This window comes from Elephas maximus, chromosome 6, assembly GCF_024166365.1.
Source record: "Elephas maximus indicus isolate mEleMax1 chromosome 6, mEleMax1 primary haplotype, whole genome shotgun sequence".
Taxonomy (NCBI): domain Eukaryota; kingdom Metazoa; phylum Chordata; class Mammalia; order Proboscidea; family Elephantidae; genus Elephas; species Elephas maximus.
Window position 1 is genome coordinate 56,515,162 of NC_064824.1, and position 19,333 is coordinate 56,534,494.

Sequence of the window (19,333 nt, forward strand, 5' to 3'; positions counted from 1 at the left end):
TCCATCTCACTCCAGTAAAAAAAAAAAAAAAAGGGGGCATTAATCCAAAAAACACAAACTAATAAATGTTGGAGAGGCTGTGGAGAGATTGGAACGCTTATACAGTGCTGGTGGGAATGTAAAATGGTAAAACCACTTTGGAAATCGATTTGGTGCTTCCTTAAAAAGCTAGAAAGAGAACTACCATACGATCCAGCATTCCCACTCCTTGGAATATATCCTAGAGAAATAAGAGCCTTTACGCAAACGGATATATGCACACCCATGTTTATTGGAGCAGTGTTTACGATAGCAAAAAGATGGAAGCAACCAAAGTGCCCATCAACAGATGAATGGATAAGTAAATTACGGTATTCACACAATGGAATAGTACGCATCGATAAAGAACAGTGACGAATCTGTGAAACATTTCATAACATGGAGGAACCTGGAAGGCATTATGCTGAGTGAAATTAGTTGCAAAAGGACAAATATTGTATAAGACCACTATTTATAAGAAGTTGAGAAGTAGTTTAAACTGAGAAGAAAACATTCTTTTGTGGTTAGGAGAAGGGGGAGGGAGGGAGGGTGAGAGAGGGGTATTCACTAATTAGATAGTAGATAAGAACTACTTTAGGTGAAGGGAAAGACAACACACAATACAGGGAGGTCAGCACAACTGGGCTAAACCAAAAGCAGTTTCCTGAATAAACTGAATGCTTTGGAGGCCAGCATAGCAGGGCCAGGGGTTTGGAGACCATGGTTTCAGGGGACATCTAAGTCAATTGGCATAATAAAATCTATTAAGAAAACGTTCTGCATCCCACTTTGAAGAGTGGCATCTGGGGTCTTAACACTAGCAAGCAGCCATCTAAGATGCAACAATTGGTCTCAACCCATATGGAGTAAAGGAGAATGAAGAACACCAAGGACATAAGGTAATTATAAGCCCAAGAGACAGAAAGGGCCACATGAACCAGAGACTACATCATCCTGAGACCAGAAGAACTAGCTGGTGCCCGGCTACAATGGATGACTGCCCTGACAGGGAACACAAGAGAGAACCCCTGAGGGAGCAGGAGAGCAGTGGGATGCAGACCCCAAATTCTCATAAAAAGACCAGACTTAATGGTCTGACTGAGACTGGAAGGACCCCGGTAGTCATGGCCCCCAGACCTTCTGTTGGCCCAGGACAGGAACCATTCCCAAAGCCAACTCTTCAGACATGGATTGGACTGGAGAATGGGTTGGAGAGGGATGCTGGTGAGGAGTGAGCTTCTTGGGTCAGGTGGACACTTGAGACTATGTTGGCATCTCCTGCCTGGAGGGGAGATGAGAGGGTAGAGGGGCTTAGAAGCTGGAGAAATGGACGGAGGGAGCGAGCTGTCTCATTAGGAGGAGAGTAATTGGGAGTATGTAGCAAGTTTTTAGCAAGGTGTATATAAGTTTTTGTGTGAGAGACTGACTTGATTTGTAAACTTTCACTTAAAGCACAATAAAAATTATTTAAAAAAGAAAATGATTTGAGTAATTCAAGGGAAAGAAGGTCTCAAATTAGAACAGGGTCAGGAAGGAAGAGGTAGGGAATTGGAAGATTCTTGAGTTGTAAGGACCTGGGAGCCATAAAGAGACTAAGATGATGATCTCAGGGCTTTGAGAGACTGCATTACAAGGTCCCTGGGGGAGAAGGAACAGTTTAGTTTGAATTCAGCTTTACGCATGTTGAGTTTTAGGTACTGGTGGAAACCTTAGGCAACAGGTAGTGGGAAACTCAAACCAGGGCTCGAGAAAGAGCTCAGTATGTAAACCGGGGGAACATTTGCTTGGAGGTGACATGATGAAATTAGGTGAGTTAGTTTAGGGAAAAAAGGTCGTGAGAGAAGAGAACTGAGAAACTTTGGTGTTTTACTTAGGAGCTATGGATAAGAGGTGGAAGAAATACTGGTGATGGGGTAAAAGAAGAACCTATAAAACTGCAGCTTTCTGGGAACAGTGGATTTTCCCATTATGTCTCCTATGGCTGTTACACTTTTTCCCTTGTAGGACAGAGGGTTTGCAAGGTCAAAAATCAACAGAAAAATCACAGGGATGTGGGAGATATCGAAGGAGGTGGGATATAGATTTTCAAAATGACTGTTTAACAGGGCTGTAGAACTGCGAAGGCAACTTAATTGTAGGTAGGTGATAAGGAAATGTAGGTGAGGATAGACACTTTTTTTCCCCAAAAAAGTTGAGTGGGTAAGGGAAGATAAAAGATTAGGGTGAGAGGGGTGTGTGTGAGTGTGGTTGAATTTATTTTTAATAAAAGGTGGAATTTAACATAATGATATACTGAAAACAGAGGTTCTCAGAGTGTGGGCAGTGAATTTCTAGGCATTCCCAAGACCCTCTCAGGATTTCCTGAGGTCAGTTTTCTTTTTGTAATAATACTGAGAAGTTATTTCTATTTCTCCTGTGTTGACATTGCACTGATGGTACAAAAGTAATTGTGGGTAAAACTGCTGATGTCTAGTACACATCAAGGCAGGCCACCATCTCTACGTAGTGCTCACTGGATTCTTCACCATGTGCACTCATGGTCAGAAAGAAGAGCTTACCAAAGAATGCCCTTAATGAAGCATTAAAAATAATGAATATTAAATCTCGTATTCTGTGTGCTGAAATGGAAGTCTGCATACAGCACGTCTGCATGCTGAAATATGGTGGTTGTCTCAAGTAAAGCACTTGTGTGTGTGTTCGAGTTGCAAGCTGACCTAGCCATGGGACATCATTTTTCCTTGATAGAGTGACTGCCAGTGGTTACTCAGAATTAGGTATTTGGCTCACATTTTTTTGGAAAGGAGAAAAATGAGCCTGTCGCTTCAATTTAAAACAAACAACAACCTGACAGTATTTGTTGCCAGTGATAAAATCTGACCTTTTGAGAGTTTGGAGGAATTTGCATCTGTCACATTGAGCTTTTGATTATTTTACTAGACTTTTCAATTGAGATCTCTGGTGCTACTAATTAATATGAAATTTTGATATTATATAATAAAATGTGTCAACATTTGTAAGATTTATAAAATGAATGTTTTTCAAACGACCCAATGCATGATGTTACAAAATGTTGCATGGGTAAAAGATTAATTCAAAGTATAGACAGACTGTTGGATTTTACTATGACAATAAAAGTAGTTCATTGGTACGGTTTCAGATTCAACATTGGGACTAACCTTTTTGAAATTGCCACTTGTGAAGTCTTGGTGAGGTACCAAAGAAGAGTATCTGTAATTAAGTGAAAAGATTCCTCCTTTTCCCAACTACCTATTTGTCTGAGGCTGCATTTTTTTTTCACATGCTCCAAACAAAAGAATATATCACAACAGATTGAATACAGAAACAGATATGAGAATTTAGTTATCTTCTATTGTATCAGACATTAAAGATACTTACAAAAATGTAAAACAATATTATTCTTCTTATTAACTTGTGTAATTGAAAATATATTTTCATTAAAAAATGTTTAACATGTAGTATTTTATTACTGTTAAATGAAATATGTATTTTTTAAATTTAGTTTTAACTTCTAGCACAATAAAAATAGTGATAAATATATAACCCACATAAACCAAACATCTTTGAATTTCTCAATAATTTTTAGGAGTGGGTCTTGAGACAAAAGTTTGTGGACTGCTGGCTTAAAGGGAGCAAAAGAAGAGAGGGAGAAAATAACAATAGAAATGAGAAAATTGATCGAGAACTCTGATAGCTATCTAGAGCTGAGGAGATGAAGATCCAGAGCTAAGTGGTGCTAAGACTGAAGAGAAAAAAGGCTAATTCAGGAGACATTTTGAAGGAAAAAATGGCAAGGTTTGGTGATGATTTCAATATAGAGGTGAATGAGATGAACAGTTTAAAAATAACTTTAAGACGACTGTGTTTTAGTGTTGAAGACTAGGAACCAGTTACTGACAGAAGCAGAGCAGACTCATGGATAGATGCTCCTCTATAAATGCTATCTTTGAAGATTCAAGGAGGAGGGAATGATGATGGTGGAGGAGAAGGAACAGCCAGGAAGAAATGGAAAAATGCTTGTAAATAGAAGTCAAGGCAACAAGAAATTCAGCAAGAAGCAGGTCATGGAAGCAGAGGCAGGAGAAGGGCCTGTCTCATTTAACAGACTTGAGAAGTACTGTCATGGACACTGACATTAAGTCACTTGGTCAAGGTCTCATAGTTAGTGAATGGGCAAACACTGTCAGCAATGCCCAGTGCTCCTTAAAGTTTGAGGAGGATGAAGGTGGAGACGGGGCTTCAGTTTATGGAATGACCATTGGTAGTCTTCAGAGATCTCCAGTTTCCGTAGAGTCTGGCTTTAGGAGAGGGAGATGAAAGCAGTAAGTACCGACGAAATTGGAACATTTTTGTTTGGTGTTAGGGATTGAATTGTGTCTCCCAAAAATAACTGTCAACTTGGCTAGGCCATGATTCCCAGTATTGTGTGACTGTCTACCATTTTATTATCCAATGTGATTTTCCTATGTATTATAAATCCTATCTCTGTAATGCTAATGCAGTGGGATTAGCAGCAGTTATGTTAATGAGGCAGGACTCAATCTACAAGATTAGGTTGAGTCTTAAATCAATTTCTTTTAAGATATAAAAGAGAAAAGTGAGCAGAGACATTGGGGACCTGATACCATCAAAAAAAGCAGCGCCAGGAACAGAGCATGTCCTTTGGACCCGGAGTCCCTGCACCTGAGAAACTCCTAGACCAGGGGAAGATTGATAATAAGGACTTTCCTCCAGAGAGAGACGGAGAGAGAAAACCTTCCCCTGGAGATAGCACCCTGAATTTGGACGTCTAGTCTCCTAGACTGTGAGAGAATAAACTTCTCTTTGTTAAAGCCATTCACTTGTGGTTTCTCTGCTATAGCAGCACTAGATAACTAAGACATTTGGTAATCAGAAAAGGGAATTTTGTTGTCTTGAAATAGTTCAGAGAAAGTGATGAAAGACAGAAAAATTGTAAGCAGAAAGCTGTTTTTTAAGAGATATATAAGCATATTGAATGTAGGTATGAATCTCTGAGAACCAGAAAATGAAATACTAGTGAGGAAGTGTGGGCTCTTAGTGTTAAAGGTGATACAAATGACCACCTTGATACAACATTTGTGTATATAAGGTATTTCCCACACATTAATGTTTTTGAGCCTCGCAGCATCTGTGAGAAGTGGGTTATAACTACTTTATGATGAGGAAATTGAGGTTCAGAGAGGTCCAACAGTATAAGGGGTCCAGAATAGCTTTTGTGTGGAGAACATTCTTTCTTGGGAGACTGTAGGTAAGGTGAAAGGATATAAGGGCACTAATATGTTTGAAGTTAAGGTGGCGATAATTGGGAAGCTGGTCATTTTATGGACTGTAGCTCAGTGCTTGTTGTCCCAAACCTGGTCCAACAGGCTCTCAGTTGCTAAAAGGGGACAGGAAGGAAGTGAGCCAAGAAATTCCCTTTACCTTTCCCCACATGATTAACCTTCCACAATGGGGAGATAACCGGGGATTCCATGAAAATGTAGTATCACTCTCCACCTGCCTAATGGATCCCTGGGGACTGTGAGGCCAATTATTTTCTCAACTTCAAATAATTAAAAAAAAAAAAAAAAATTTATTTTTTTAAATAGCCATCATAAATTCTTGAGACTTTAAATCCACGAGAATATAAAGTGTTGGTAAGATATGAAGCCATTCTTCCCTCTAAACCCTATCCCCACTGAAAGTAGACCTTCTGTTCAGAGTAGCCCATTAGAATTTGATTTGGAGGTCAATTTGGAGTAATAATTAGCTTAGAGAAAATCATATCCAGCTGTTAAAATCTCAGTATTTGGCGAATAACTACAGAAATAGAAACATATTTCTGTTTCACAGTTGTGTGGATCAGAGTGAGTTCTCAGGCATCTCACCTCTCCCAAGATAGTGCTGTCACGCTTCACCCAGGGGTCCTTCTGCCAGAATGAGAAGTTCAGTGAGAGAAGGCTCTGTGCATTAGGGAAGGAAGGATGTGGATGACATGACATGGATTAAGGAATCAGACTGAAGGGGACATTCTAAGGGAGGGTAGCAAGAATGACATTTTAGAAGAGGGAATAACATGAAAAGACAGTTGGGAAACCTTAGAAAGAAATAGAATTGCAACAACTTAATGGATGCAAAAACTGAAATAATCTTTGCTACAGCACGTAGGGGACACTGAGTTTCTGTAAAGGGTGATGAAAAAATTCAGAAGTGGTGATGGTTGAATGACATGATGAACATATTTTATGTCTCTGAACCATAGATGGGAAGATAGTTGACATGGCAAATGTTCTGTTACTTATATATTTACCACCACCACCAAAAAAAAAAAAAGTTTGCTCATTAACCCAAGGTTGGGAAAGGGTTTGCAACTTTGGTAGCAGCAAGTCTAGGTTGAATAGTTAGGAGAACAGTTAATCCTGAATTTGGGTATCTTTTCAGGTTCAGCCATTAAACATGGAGTTTGCCACTGTTCTCCAGCCTCTCTGAAGGGGTCAAATTTGGATAACTAGTTGTTTTTGGATTTTTTGTTCGTTTATGGGAAAGCCCTGTAGAATCGGAGATGTCTACAGATGCTGTGCGGAGGCAGCAGCGACTTTGCTAGGGATGCCAACCAGCCATGTAGGACCTACCGGGGTGCCAGGCATCTGTGCGGCTTTGTTTGTTGTCAGGGCAAATTTTGTGGCAGCCAAGCTTGTGCAGCTGCTCTCTGCCTCCACAACAGCTGCCAACTGGGAGTAGTTTCTGGCTGTTTCCCCAGAGTATTTCAGGTTGAACCAGAAACTAGACTTTCTGGGGCATAGTCACAACTGGGTAGCAGTATGGAGATTGTTTCGAAAGGAAAGAGGGGTGTGGAGAAGAGAAACTGCTGTGTTCTGTCCCCTCACCCACTTCTTCCTCTTCCACCTGCATCCTGTTCCCTCCCTCTAGTTCAGCTGCCACCCAAGATAAAGCAGCTGCCCTGCCTGAGCCTGGGTAGGGCTTGGGGCAAGGGAGGGGAATTGGGTGGAAGGAGGGCGGGAACTGATCCTGTTCTGAAGTGGTTCAGCCCTTGGGTGTGCCTGGGCTATGCTGATTTGGTTTGGTTCCCACATTCCTTTCACAAATGCCCAGGTACCTTGATAATCAAAATGTGGTTTGCGGTCCCTGGTGGGAAAGGTCCTTCTGTAGAGTGGTTTTGGGGGTATGGTTGACTTGCCCTTGGGTGACTTCTTTCCCCCATGCTGGCTTGGGGCCACTGTCCCATCATGTTATGAGTTTAACTCAGATGATCCAGAAACATCAAGGCTCTCACCTTAGAACAATCAGGTCTTTCCCATGCAGTTCTCTAGAGCAACTAAAAACCATCCATGCCTGCAAACAGCTCTTCTCATTCCAAACATCAGGAGCTTCTGAGAGCGAGCAAGGCGTGGGGTGCTTTTCCTTCCTTGAAGATACTGCTGCCATCCTGGGAGCATGGCTTAGCAAAATTGAACTGTGAGTGAGGATAATGCAGATAGACTTCGCTTATTTTCATTTTCACAGTTCCTAACAAAAGGCAAAGTTAGCATTGAACTTAGTTGGTGATATTGTAGCTCAAAGGTGATGTCACTATTTCATTATTCTTTCCTCATTTTTTTTTTCTACAACTCTTATCTGCACATTTTCACATCTAGGGAAAATACATCCTTGTGTGTATTATGTATTTAGATACCTAGATGATTAACATAAAAGAAGAACCGTTAAAATGAGGATTGTTTTATTGGTTGCATGTTGTTAAGGTCTTAACTTTTGTAGCACAGTTTTCTTCATCCCCTAAATGATGCCGACTTGAAAAATGTAAGAGAGGTGTTAGAATTGTGTGGTTATCCTTTTACTTGTCAACCATAGTTAAGTACCCTTAGGCTTTTGGATAAAAGGTCAGTCTACAGCTCAACATTTGAATCAAATCCAGCAAAAAAAAAAAAATTCTCTTAAGGCAAAAATCCAGATGATCAAACTTAGGGAGAACCTGAGAAAGGAAAGGCTTCCAGGTGTGCCTGTAACCTTCCCATCAAATGTGCTTCATCACTACTGTGGGTCATACAGAGAACATAGCCCAATTTTTCTGCATCTCTGTGTGGAAAACAGTATATTACTGGGTCTTGTCTCTTGGGACAGGAATCCCTGGGTGGTGCAAACAGTTAATGCACTTGGCTCCTAACCAAAAAGTTCGAGGTTCAAGTTCACCCAGAGGCACCTTGAAAGAAAGACCTGGTGATTCACTTCCAAAAAATCAGCCATTAAAACCCTGTGGAGCACACTTACTAATCTGACACATATGGGGTCACCATCAGTTGGAATTGGCTCAACAGTAACTGTCTCTTGGGATACAATTCACTGGGATTTTAAATTTTTATTTCAGTGTAGATTCTCTGTGATTGACCCTTGAGTTGGAATCCTGGTTTTCACTTTCACAGCTCTGAGATAGGAACAAGAGGTTTTCTACCCCAACATCTAAATAATCTGGATTTCTGCCATCATGCCACTTGGGTTTTACTTTATTTCAGTCTCCTGTGGGTGTTGACCACAGAGTTCCTTAAGGGTAAGAATGAAGGATAGGTGTTTTTCTGCTCTTTGTGTCAGACATACGCATTTGTTACATGACATGGGAATAGGAATTGCCATCTGATACTGGCACTGTACTTTTCTGGTTCAGGTCAAATATTTCACCCTTTGCACTTGGAGTTTCTATTTTATTGTTTTCTTAACCCGATACAGCCTCTTAATTAGAACGTGCTGCTGGAGGACAGGCAGCATTGTCAAACTTTGTCCATTTTATAAAAATACACAAAAGCCCCAGATAAGCAGTTGTAGTGCTAACTCATCCAGGTGCAATATTGAGATCCCCCAGAGGGCCATCTTCATTGTTTTCTTTCTTTGTTCTAGAAGCAAAGGCTGATAATGAACCGAGCTGTTCACCGGCAGCTCAAGAACTGTTGACAAGGCTGGGATTTTTACTGGGAGAAGGGATCCCGAGTGCCACACACATAACCATTGAAGAAAAAAATGAAACCATGGTAATGTCTGAGGGAGAGACTGCATTGCATACCTGCCCAGAGGGTGATTGAAGTGCTAGCCCTCTTCTCCCCCCTCTTTCAGTGGGAAAGTCATTGCTGGGTCAGATAAGTTCTGGGCAGTTGTGTATTGAAATTCATTTCAACAATTTGTTTCTGGGTTTTTGCACTGGGGAGGTGGGGAGAAGCAGAAGGGAGCAGGATTGAAGAAAATGTCCAAGTTAACCTTGTCACTACCTGGAGAATAGTGGCTAAATGAATTAAAGCGGCTGGAAGAATTCCTTAGTGATGCTGCAGGTGCTTTTATTGCACCGTTCTTTTCATCTGGCTGCTTTTGGGATGTGCTCTCCTGTGCTTTTTTAGCTGTTAAGATTTTGGAGGGTCAGTGGGGTGAGGAAAAGATTTATAGATGAGGCAGAGTTGATCAGATGGCCCATCATTTGGGAGAGCACTCCCTTCCCCTAGAGCATAGCAGTGGGCCCACCCCTGCCTCCTCACAGGTGTGTGCCTTGGAATAGCAATGAGGGGCTGGCGCATCTGCCCCCGGAGGGTCTCTGCAAGGGTGCCCTGCACTGATTGAGATTGCAGTGGCCACCAGTCTCCTTCCCCTGACTGAAGAGCCCATAAATCTTCAGGAATTGAATCAAGTTGCAGAGCTCGTGATACATTGCCAAAACAGAGTTCCCAGGTTTTCCGTTCAGAGGTCAAATAACCCATTTGTCTTCTGCAGACTTTAAATGAAAGGAAGTCTGCCTGTTTGCCATTTTTGTTTTACAAATGTGCATTCCCACTAAATTATTCCTCAGACTACCCTTTCAGTAAAAAAGTAAATAACAAAGAGGGGAAAAGAACAAAGGTATTTCTCTTTTAAAATTTAGAAGACCATATGTCTATTTAAGCTCCATAGATTTTAGGAGCTGTCTTCAAGTTTCCTTTGTTTTAGGTTCATTGTTTTGATGTCAAAAGCAAAAGAATGTGTGGAAGCATCCTGTGTAAGCCGTGCTAACTCCTCATTCCGTTCGTCTTGCAGTGCACAGCTCCTAGCCAAGGCATCAGTCCTTGCTCCACACTAACAAGCAGCACCGCATCACCTAGCACCGATAGCCCCTGCTCAACCTTGAATAGCTGTGTCAGCAAGACGGCAGCCACCCAAAGTCCCTGTGAGACCATTAGCAGCCCTAGTTCCACCCTGGAAAGCAAGGACAGTGGAATTATAGGTAAGAAGCACACTGCTTGGTAATGGAATGGCTCAGCGCACGGCAGCCGGAGCGTTAACAGTCACTTCTCTAAGAGGGTTTGTAGAGTGATCTGTGAAGGTCGCCCTGCCAGTGCCTGCCGTTTTTTTTTTTTTTGGATACGACACTGGCTCTGTGTGCAGCATCGGCTTTTAAATTCCTTGATGCTTATTTTACAACTTTGTGCTTGTTGGGTAAAACCTTTCCAGATCACAGCTGCCCTGTGCAATTACAGAAATCTTGCCTATTTACCGACTAACTCCATTTGTTGGGGACAGGGTCTTACTGGGACATATGGTAGGACAATGAAATCCTGCCTATTTAGAAGTCTCCTAAACCCAATCTTAGGGTAATTTATTTTCCCCACAACAGTTTAGGGATTTGTTCTTTAGAGATTCTTATAATGGGATCTGACCACTGGGTTGAGGCCAGGGTTTCCCAAGGGTGCCCTCCCTGTGCCCCCACACACCCTTACCACACAGTAGGTGAGGTGGTAAAGAGACATGGGTTCTAGTCCTGACTCTTAGGCCAATTAGTCAGGTAGCGTGAGCAACATTAATGGGCATTTCTGCACACTGCTTTCCTTCTCTCTAAAGGTAAGGATTGTGACTAATCAGTGCTTACTGATCCCAAGTGTGCATTAGAACCATCCAGGGAACTGGTTAAGAACCCTTACTTTTAGGTCCCATTACCAGACAGATCGGGTCCATGTTTCTGGAGGTGGGCTTGGGCCTCTGGGTTTCTCAGGCCTCCAGCTTGGTGCCTGCTGGGCTTGTTCAGGTTCTCCCCTGCTCTACAGATACATTGTTGTTTGTGGAGCTGTGCCGACCCGTTTAACTCCATCCATTTTGCTGAGTTACCCACGTGTTTTTGAGGGATATTTTACATTTTATTATGAACTGAGGCCCCACTTAAATAAATATGTAATCACATGGAATGGGATTTGACCTCTTTATTTTCTTCAGTCACCTGCAGTGTCTTTCAAGTGTAATTTGAAAAACTAAGTTGCGGATTTGTTTGGTTTGTGCTTTGGAGATTGCCTCAGAAGGTCTGTGAGATTCCCGGGAATGGATTTTTGACTCTGGTATAGTCCTTAGCATGGCTCCATGGAGGGGCCCGTCAGCTTAAGGAAGGCAGACTCTTTTCTCAGTTTTCACTTTGATCAGGATCTTTAGTGGTTCTGAGTTTTTGTTTTGTTTCAGCTGCTTTATTGAGATATAATTTATATGTCACAAATTTTACCCATTTAAATCATCTGGATGATTTTTAGTTTATTTACAGAGCTGTGTAACCACAGTCTAATTTTAGAACATTTCATCATTCCAAAAAAGAAACCCTGTACCCATTAGAAGTCAGTCTCCCTTCTCCCTCCAAGTCCCCAGCCCTAGGTGACCACTGATCTACTCTATTTCTTTATAGACTAGCCGCTTCTAGATGTTGCATGTAAATGGTGGGCTGAATTTTTCGTAGCAAGTTTAAATTCTTTTCACCAAGCTTCAAGGCCTTCCAGTGAGCTTACTCTACTAATTCGCTGTTCTCATCTTACCCTGCTTTCCCACCTGCTATTTAGTGTAATTAATTTTTTTTTTCAGGTCGTACTTCTTTTCTCAGACTCTGGCTCTTCCTGAGTTATCCATGATTAATATTAGTGTTACTAATTCTGTACTGGCCAGATGACTTTCTTCACTGTGCTCTTAGCTCTTCTGAAATTTTGTCTCCTCCAGAGAGTTTATGTTCCTTCAAGGAGTTGGCTAGTGTTACACTTTTTTTTTTGACAGACTTTTTATTGTATGTTCTGGCATTGACGTTGTAAGCCTCTGACTATAACCAAGTCAGCTTCTTGTTTTGACAGTTACAAACTTTTTCAATAAAAGAGAACCACCGTATTCATTCATTCATGCCCGCCTCTCTCCCTGTCCCTCTCTCTAATTGAGATACAGTGCTATAAGTTAACAAGTACCCTTAACAGGAGAAAGCAAAGGTGGCAAGTTAGTTTTCTGTACTGTCAATGAACGTTTGAGAGGCAGGAATATTCAGGCTTGTAATTAGTACTTGATTTAAAGTTTGTTGTCATTAGCTGTCAAGGTGGCTCCGACTCATGGTAACCCCAGTATGAAGGACACACTGCCTAGTCCCATACCATTCACATGATGCAGACATGCTTGAGTCCATTGTTGTGGCCACTGTGTATTTTGAGTGCCTTCCAACCTAGGAGGTTCATCTCCAGCACTACATTGGACAGTGTTCTGTTGTGATCCATAGAGTTTTCACTGGCTAATTTTTGGAATTAGATAGCCAGGCCTTTCTTCCTAGTCTGTCTTAGTCTGGAAGTGCTGCTAAAACCTTTCTACCATGGGTGACCCTGCTGGTATTTGAAATACTGGTGTTATAGCTTCCAGCATCATAGCAACATGCAAGTCACCACAGTACAACAAAATGATAGATGGGTAGTGGTGATTTAAAATGACCCCAGCCAATATCAGACTGACTAAAAAAAAAAAAAAAACTACTGAGTCAATCCTGACTCAAAGTGACCCTATAGGATAGAATAGAACTGCCCCATGAGGTTTCCAAGGAGCAACTGGTGAATTCGAACTCTCGACCTTTTGGTTATCAGCCTGACATCGTGAGCTCTTAACCACTGTGCCACCAAGTCTCTGCAGACTGGTTAGTCCTGTTATTAATGTCTCCCATTGCACCTGATATTTTTCTTCAATGTATTTATTCTGATTTTATTATTTAGCATTGTCTTTATTCGGGCAGAGATCTCCCCTGTATTATTTCATCTATCTCCCTGGTCCCTAGCAGAGTGTTGGAAATGAGAAATTAAAGAGAATTGTTGGTACTCTCAAGTTGCATTGAAGGAGTTGGTTGTTAAAGAAGCTATGCAGGATTCCCATTCCAAGTTGGCTTTATCAAACCTTTTATTTGAATTACTACTCTATTTAAGCTCTGTCTTAAATACAGTGGCACATTTCATGTCATTGGGGCTGCTCTTCTGTCCTTGGCTCAAACCAGCGTGTTCCCTCAGCTGAGCATAAGAGTTGGCAACAATTGAGGTGCAAGAGAGAGGAGTTAGGAAATGGTAAGTCCCTGTTTTACAGAAGACCCCCAGCTTCTGGAGTTGATGTTAGCTGTTCTGCAGGGAGGAAGGGAACACTATAACTGTGACAATGTTCCTCTGGTCTTTCTCCTTCCATGACCTATAGAATTAGAACCTGTTGTCAAGGGATTCATGGAGGTGTGGTAGGGAGGAGAAGGAAAAGAAAAGTATTTCCTTTCCAGGCAGAGGTGATCATAGGTCTTTGAAGAGGCAGGAGTGGTGGGGTCAGAGAAGGGAAAGAGCTTCCTTTAAATCAACACACGGGGCACGTAGGTTCCCTTGTCTCACAGGGAGCGGGTAACTGTGACTCAGCTGTGGTTCTGTGATTACCAAGGGTTGGGAGGTGCTTTTTCTGCCTGAAGAACATGCTTGTTTTAATGAAGTATAGCCTGGGAATGGCAACCTTTGGGCATCTTACACGTTTAACAGAGTAAAATTTTCAAGAAAGGCTGGGAGCCTAGTGAGCAGAGATGAAAGTGAGATACTTTGGCTTCCTGCTGTGGAAGGCCTGACAGCTGGTTGTAGAAAGGCTGGTGAGAATCCATGTTCCAAATTACACAGGGCCTGGAAAGGGGAGGAAGAGGCTTTCCATTTAATTTTCCATTTTAAGAAGTTGACAATTTGTCAACCAATAGTTTGGGGGTTGGAATGGAAAAGGTTTGGGTCTGTGTAAGGTGCACCTAGCTGATGTGGCATTACAAGTTTCGGGGTACAATCAGCTCCCATATGGGGCTCAGATCAGTGTTCCATGTGCATTATTAGCAGGGTTTATTTAGGGCATTTAGGGGAAATTTCAAACAATGCTAGCCCACCCTTAAAAATTTCTGGGCCAGGACAGGAACCATTCCTGAAGACAACTCATCGGACATGGATTGGACTGGACAATGGGTTGGAGAGAGATGCTGATGAGGAGTGAGCTACTTGTATCAGGTGGACACTTGAGACTGTGTTGGCATCTCCTGTCTAGAGGGGAGATGGGAGGGTAGAAAGGGTTAGAAACTGGCAAAACGGTCACAAAAGGAAAGACTGGAAGGAGGGAGTGGGCTGACTCATTAGGGGGAGGGTAAATTGGAGTATGTAGTAAGGTGTATATAAGTTTATATGTAAGAGACTGACTTGATTTGTAAACTTTCACTTAAAGCACAATAAAAATTATTTAAAAAAAATTTCTGGGCCTCCTTTACTATTTAATCTGATTTCCATTGTGCTGATTATATTTAAATAGTGTTGGCCAGCAGACACAGGGAAGAGAAGCTGTGTTCCTGCATGCCCGGGCAGCCCTCTCGGGCTGTCATGGGTGCCCTGCCTGTGTTCTGCTTCCACTGATTTTGACGTATTCTAGTGAATGGAATTTTCTTTTTAGAATCTGCTTAGTGGGAGAAAGACAGGCTAGTGACCATTAGAAAAACTGACATTCAGGAGGAGGGATGAATAGGTGGAACACAGGGCATTTTTAGGGCAGTGAAACTATTCTGTATCGTACTATAATGGTGGACACATGGCATGCACTTGTCAAAACTCACAGGGCTGTTCATCACAGAGTGACCCCTAATGGTAACTGTGGGCTTTAGTTAGTAACAGTGTGTTGATATTGGTTCATTAATTGCAACAAATGTATGTCAGTAATGCAAGATGTTAATAGGAGAAATAATATATAGGGGGTTGAGTGTATATGGGTGCTGTGTGTTCTCTGCACAATTTCCTGTAAACCTTAAAACTATTCTACAAAATGAAGACTACTAAGAAAAAATTGATTAGCCCTCTTCCAGCCTTTCTCTGTGGAGGCCAGGGCTTTTTAGAACCTTCCCCTCCCTGGTCCAACTTTATTATGGAATCCAGAGGGGAGTCCCACTTCATCCTATTTCGGAAGGTTCAAGTTTTTCCAACAGAAATGTCTTCAGAAGTATAATAATTCTGTCATGTAGAAATATAGTCTAAGCTGGATGAGATTAACTGAATTTCCCATGAATATTCTTTTTTATTTTTTTTAAATAAAGTCCCTTACTCTTTAGATATTAAAATTGTTGGCATTACTTAGCAGTTAGAGTGTCTGATTTTCAAATTTGTGATGTGAAAACCTACATGTGAAATCCAGCCGTACCCAATCACCATAGAGTAGCTTTTCAATTATCTTGCTTGGGAAAGAAAAAACTTTATAAAGAAGTATGCTTCTAAAGGTGTTTCTACCATGCCTGAGAAAAAAACGTTTCTTCTTAATGACACTGCCTTGCATATAACTTGTTTCTAATGTTATAAATGGAATCTGTCACCTGTATTAATTACTGCCAGCTTAGGGGGAAAAAAAAGTATGTGTATTTGTTGGAATGTGAGTGAAAATCAGTCTGATCAAAAAATGGCATCATTGGAAATACGTTGTTTTTTTTTTTAAGACACTTTTTGAGTTAGGCATACTGTTTGATTTTTGTTTATATCCATATTATAAAAAATACATGTACGTATATATACGTATGCTGTTTCTAGGTGCTGTGAAGTCAATTCTGACTCATAACAACCGTATGGGACTGAGTAGAACTCTGCCCCATAGGGTTCCCGAGGCTATAATCTTTACAGAAGCAGATCACTACGTCTTTTCTTCCTCGTAGCACTGGGTGGATTTGAACCACTGACCTTTTCAGTTAGCAGCCAAGCACTTAACTATTGCACCACCAGGGCTCCTTATGTATACATAAAACTAAACCCCTTGCTGTTGAGTCAATTCTGACTGATAGTGACCCTATAGGACAGAGTAGAACTGCCTCATAGGGTCTCCAAGGCTGCAGTCTTTATGGAAGCAGATTCTCATATCTTTCCTTTGAGGAGTGGCTGTTGGGTCTGAACCTCCAAAGTTTTAGTTAGCAGCCAAGAGCTTAACCATTGTACCACCAGGGCTTCTTTATATATGCATGCATACAGATATACATACAGATATAAATAAATATATAAAACCCATTGCTGTTGAGTCTGTTCTGACTCATAGCAACCCTATAGGACAGAGTTGAACTGCTCCATAGGGTTCGAAGGCTGTAAATCTTTATGGAGGCAGACTGCCACATCGTTCTCCTGTGGAGTGGCTGGTGGGTTCAAACAGCAGACCTTTCAGTTAGCAGCCAAGTACTTAAGCACTGTGCCACAAGGGCTTCTTGTATGTATATTTATATATACATGTTTAAGGAATTGGGCCACTTCTCCGTTTAGAAGGAAGGAGGGTGAAGATTGAATGAGGAGAAACAAACCAAAACCGGATTTCTTATCAAGACTTTAAAAAAGAAGAAAAAAAAAAACCTTTCCTATCCATTAATGGTAGATGTGCCAAGGAGAAGGACTTTAAAGGTAGCAATTAGAAAAATTCTGGTTGAGGAGGGGCCCCCTTAAAAGTTAGTCATATTGTCCATTTCTTTCCTCTCATATCTCCTTTTACCTACTGAAATTTATAGTCCCCAAAGTATTTGCCTAGTGTCTCAAGTCTGTTTCCTTTTGAGAGTAGCTGATGGTGTGTGGCCAGCTCTATGAAGAGAGGACTCTGCTTAGCTGAGTGGGTGATGGCTGCCTTTCCTCCCCCTCTGCCATCTGCCTGCAGGCTTCCAAATAGCTGAGCTGGAACTCGGGAGCCACCACATTCCACCAGCCAGGTAGCTTTCAGGATGACTCAGTGCTCAGAATTTGAAAAGGGTAAACCATGAACTTCTAGGCTCTTCCTGCTGCTGCCTTTGGCTTGCATTTATTTTCCTCCTGCTTGGTTTTAAGCTGAGAGGTAGGTATAAATTTAGACAGTGGAGTACCTTCACAGAGACATTTTTCCTGCAGAAGTGGTTTGCAGTGAAATACCGGACATTTGGTTAGTACCCTGCTGGTGCTTGCTAGAGTTTGATAATATTCGTTTTTCTTCCCAGTTGCTTGGGACATTAAAAAAAACAAAAAACTTATTATGGACTGACTTTCATCTTCCCTTGGCTCTCTTCCCCCTCCGAGGGTTGTAAAACGAAAGTGATTTCAGAGGTAGCTTGAGATGTTTTATTTCCTGGACTTTGTGTTTCAGCTGAGATGATCAGATGCAGACGCTCGAAAAGATAAATCAATTGTATTTTCTTTTCTTTTTTGACTTGTAAATCCTACCATTTCTATGTTATGCTCATGCTGCTTTCTTGCACCTGTATGCCCTGCTTGCTCCCAAATTGAAATGCTTTTAAAATTGATTTGGTAATAACTATTTAGAGTGTTTCCAATCTGCATTAATATTCATCTTGCTACATTGCCTGCAATTTAAAAAAATCATTCTTAATTAGAGAAGCTCTGTTTGTCTCTTGGGTAAAGAAGGAAATTTTTTCTTTACATCTATAATTTGGTAATAGACAATGTGGGAAAAAAATCCTCATGATGATTTGAGACAGCAAAGCTCCTGCTGTACTTTGATTCTGACTGAGGTTGTATTCTTCAGGCTGGGCTCTTGGTTTAGCAAGTGTTTATTGGCACTTACAGTGTACCGGGCACACATTTGCTTGGTCCTGAGACAGTAACAATAAGGGACAGTGTCTGTTTTCAAAATCTATTCACCTGTGAGATCAAACAATGGTGTCCTGTCCCATGGAAGGTCTGAGCTAATTTTAAATTACCGAAAAGAGTTTAAAACATAGCTATGACTGACACCTTTGATGGAAGATGTATGTTTTAAGTGCATGGTAATAAAAAAAACCAACTACTAATTCTGCTGTAAGGAGCCCTGGTGCCGCAACAGTTAAGCAATCGAGTGCTAACCGAAAGGTTGGCAGTTTGAACCCACACAATGGCTCTGCAGGAAAAAGACCTGGTGATCTGCTTTTGTAAAGATTACAACCTAGGAAATCCATTCTGTCACCTTGGGTCGCTGTGAGTTGAATCACGTCGACAGCACCCAGCAACAACAAAATAGTGCCATGTGCTCTTTCCCACTTGGAAGATAGTCTGAGACTCCTTGGAGTCACTGGAGTATGTCAGAAGCTTCAGTGTCTGTGCACTCCGTGTATGGATTATGTCAAACTTTAACAAAACCCCATGCCATGTGCTATTGCTAGAAAACTTAAATGTTTCAATCCAGAGGTTTTCTCTGAATGGTGTCCCTGCTATGTCAGACCAAGTATGGGCAGTGTGGCCGAGTAAGGCAGGCTCTCCTGCCCCATCGGAAATCAAAGGGCCTGGTGAATCCTGTTATGAATGCATGGCTCGGTCCCCTGGCCTTGCTCCGTGCCTTACGCAACATGAGTGAGCACTGAGCTGGAGATTTGGTACAGAGATCTGTCTGTCACAATCCAAAGAACAGGACTCCCTGTGCAATGCCAGAAGGGGTATGGGGCCTGCAGCGCGTTAGACAGGGCTGACCAGAAATCCAAGCTGTTGTTCATGGGCAAGTTCCAGAAAAAGAAGCCAGCAAGTCCCCTGGAGCCGGAGGTAATTCAAGCTGCCCTCCCTGTGGCGTTCCCTTTGGCATTCTGGAAGAGGGCGAGTTAGCATGAGCACCTTCACAGGCACCCTCTCCTTGTTAGGCTGAGGGCGGTTAAAAGCTGTGACTGCAGGTGAGCCCCGGACTTTGTTCTTTTTCGAGTTTGTTGGTTTGGTGGGGGAAGGCACAGGGCTAGGAGTGGGGCGGAGGAAGAAGCCCAGCCTCGCCTTTCTGATGAGAAAGGTGTAACGCACGCTGGTTTCATGCATGCAGTCTTTCTCTTTGTTGCTCAGGGGAATCCAAAATATGGCATGTTGGCACAAACCACTGTTAGATATGAGGTGTGCCTGCAAAGGAGAGGAGCAGAACCTCCATCAGGTGAAGGGGTAGGGTATTTGTCACATCGCTGCCTCCTCTCTCCTCTTTGATCTTCTCCTTATCTCCTTTAGATTTTCTTTTCTGCAGTGAAACTTCCCTTTATAAGTTGGTGATCTTAGACAGGTCAGACAGG

General features: G+C 41.9%; 1 protein-coding gene across 7 annotated transcripts in view; it reads left to right on the top strand.

Moving 5' to 3' along the window:
- TANC1 (tetratricopeptide repeat, ankyrin repeat and coiled-coil containing 1) overlaps positions 1-19,333 on the top strand; it is a 307,158-nt gene that overhangs the window by 206,322 nt on the left and 81,503 nt on the right. For 6 of the 7 annotated variants that reach the window (XM_049888782.1, XM_049888776.1, XM_049888777.1 and 3 more), the window contains 2 exons: positions 8,944-9,074; positions 10,102-10,288. The exons of the other annotated variant lie outside the window; for it this stretch is intronic. In XM_049888782.1, the coding sequence (XP_049744739.1) occupies positions 8,944-9,074; positions 10,102-10,288 (318 nt within the window). The remainder of the gene's footprint in view (positions 1-8,943; positions 9,075-10,101; positions 10,289-19,333) is intronic. 7 annotated transcript variants of the gene reach the window in all.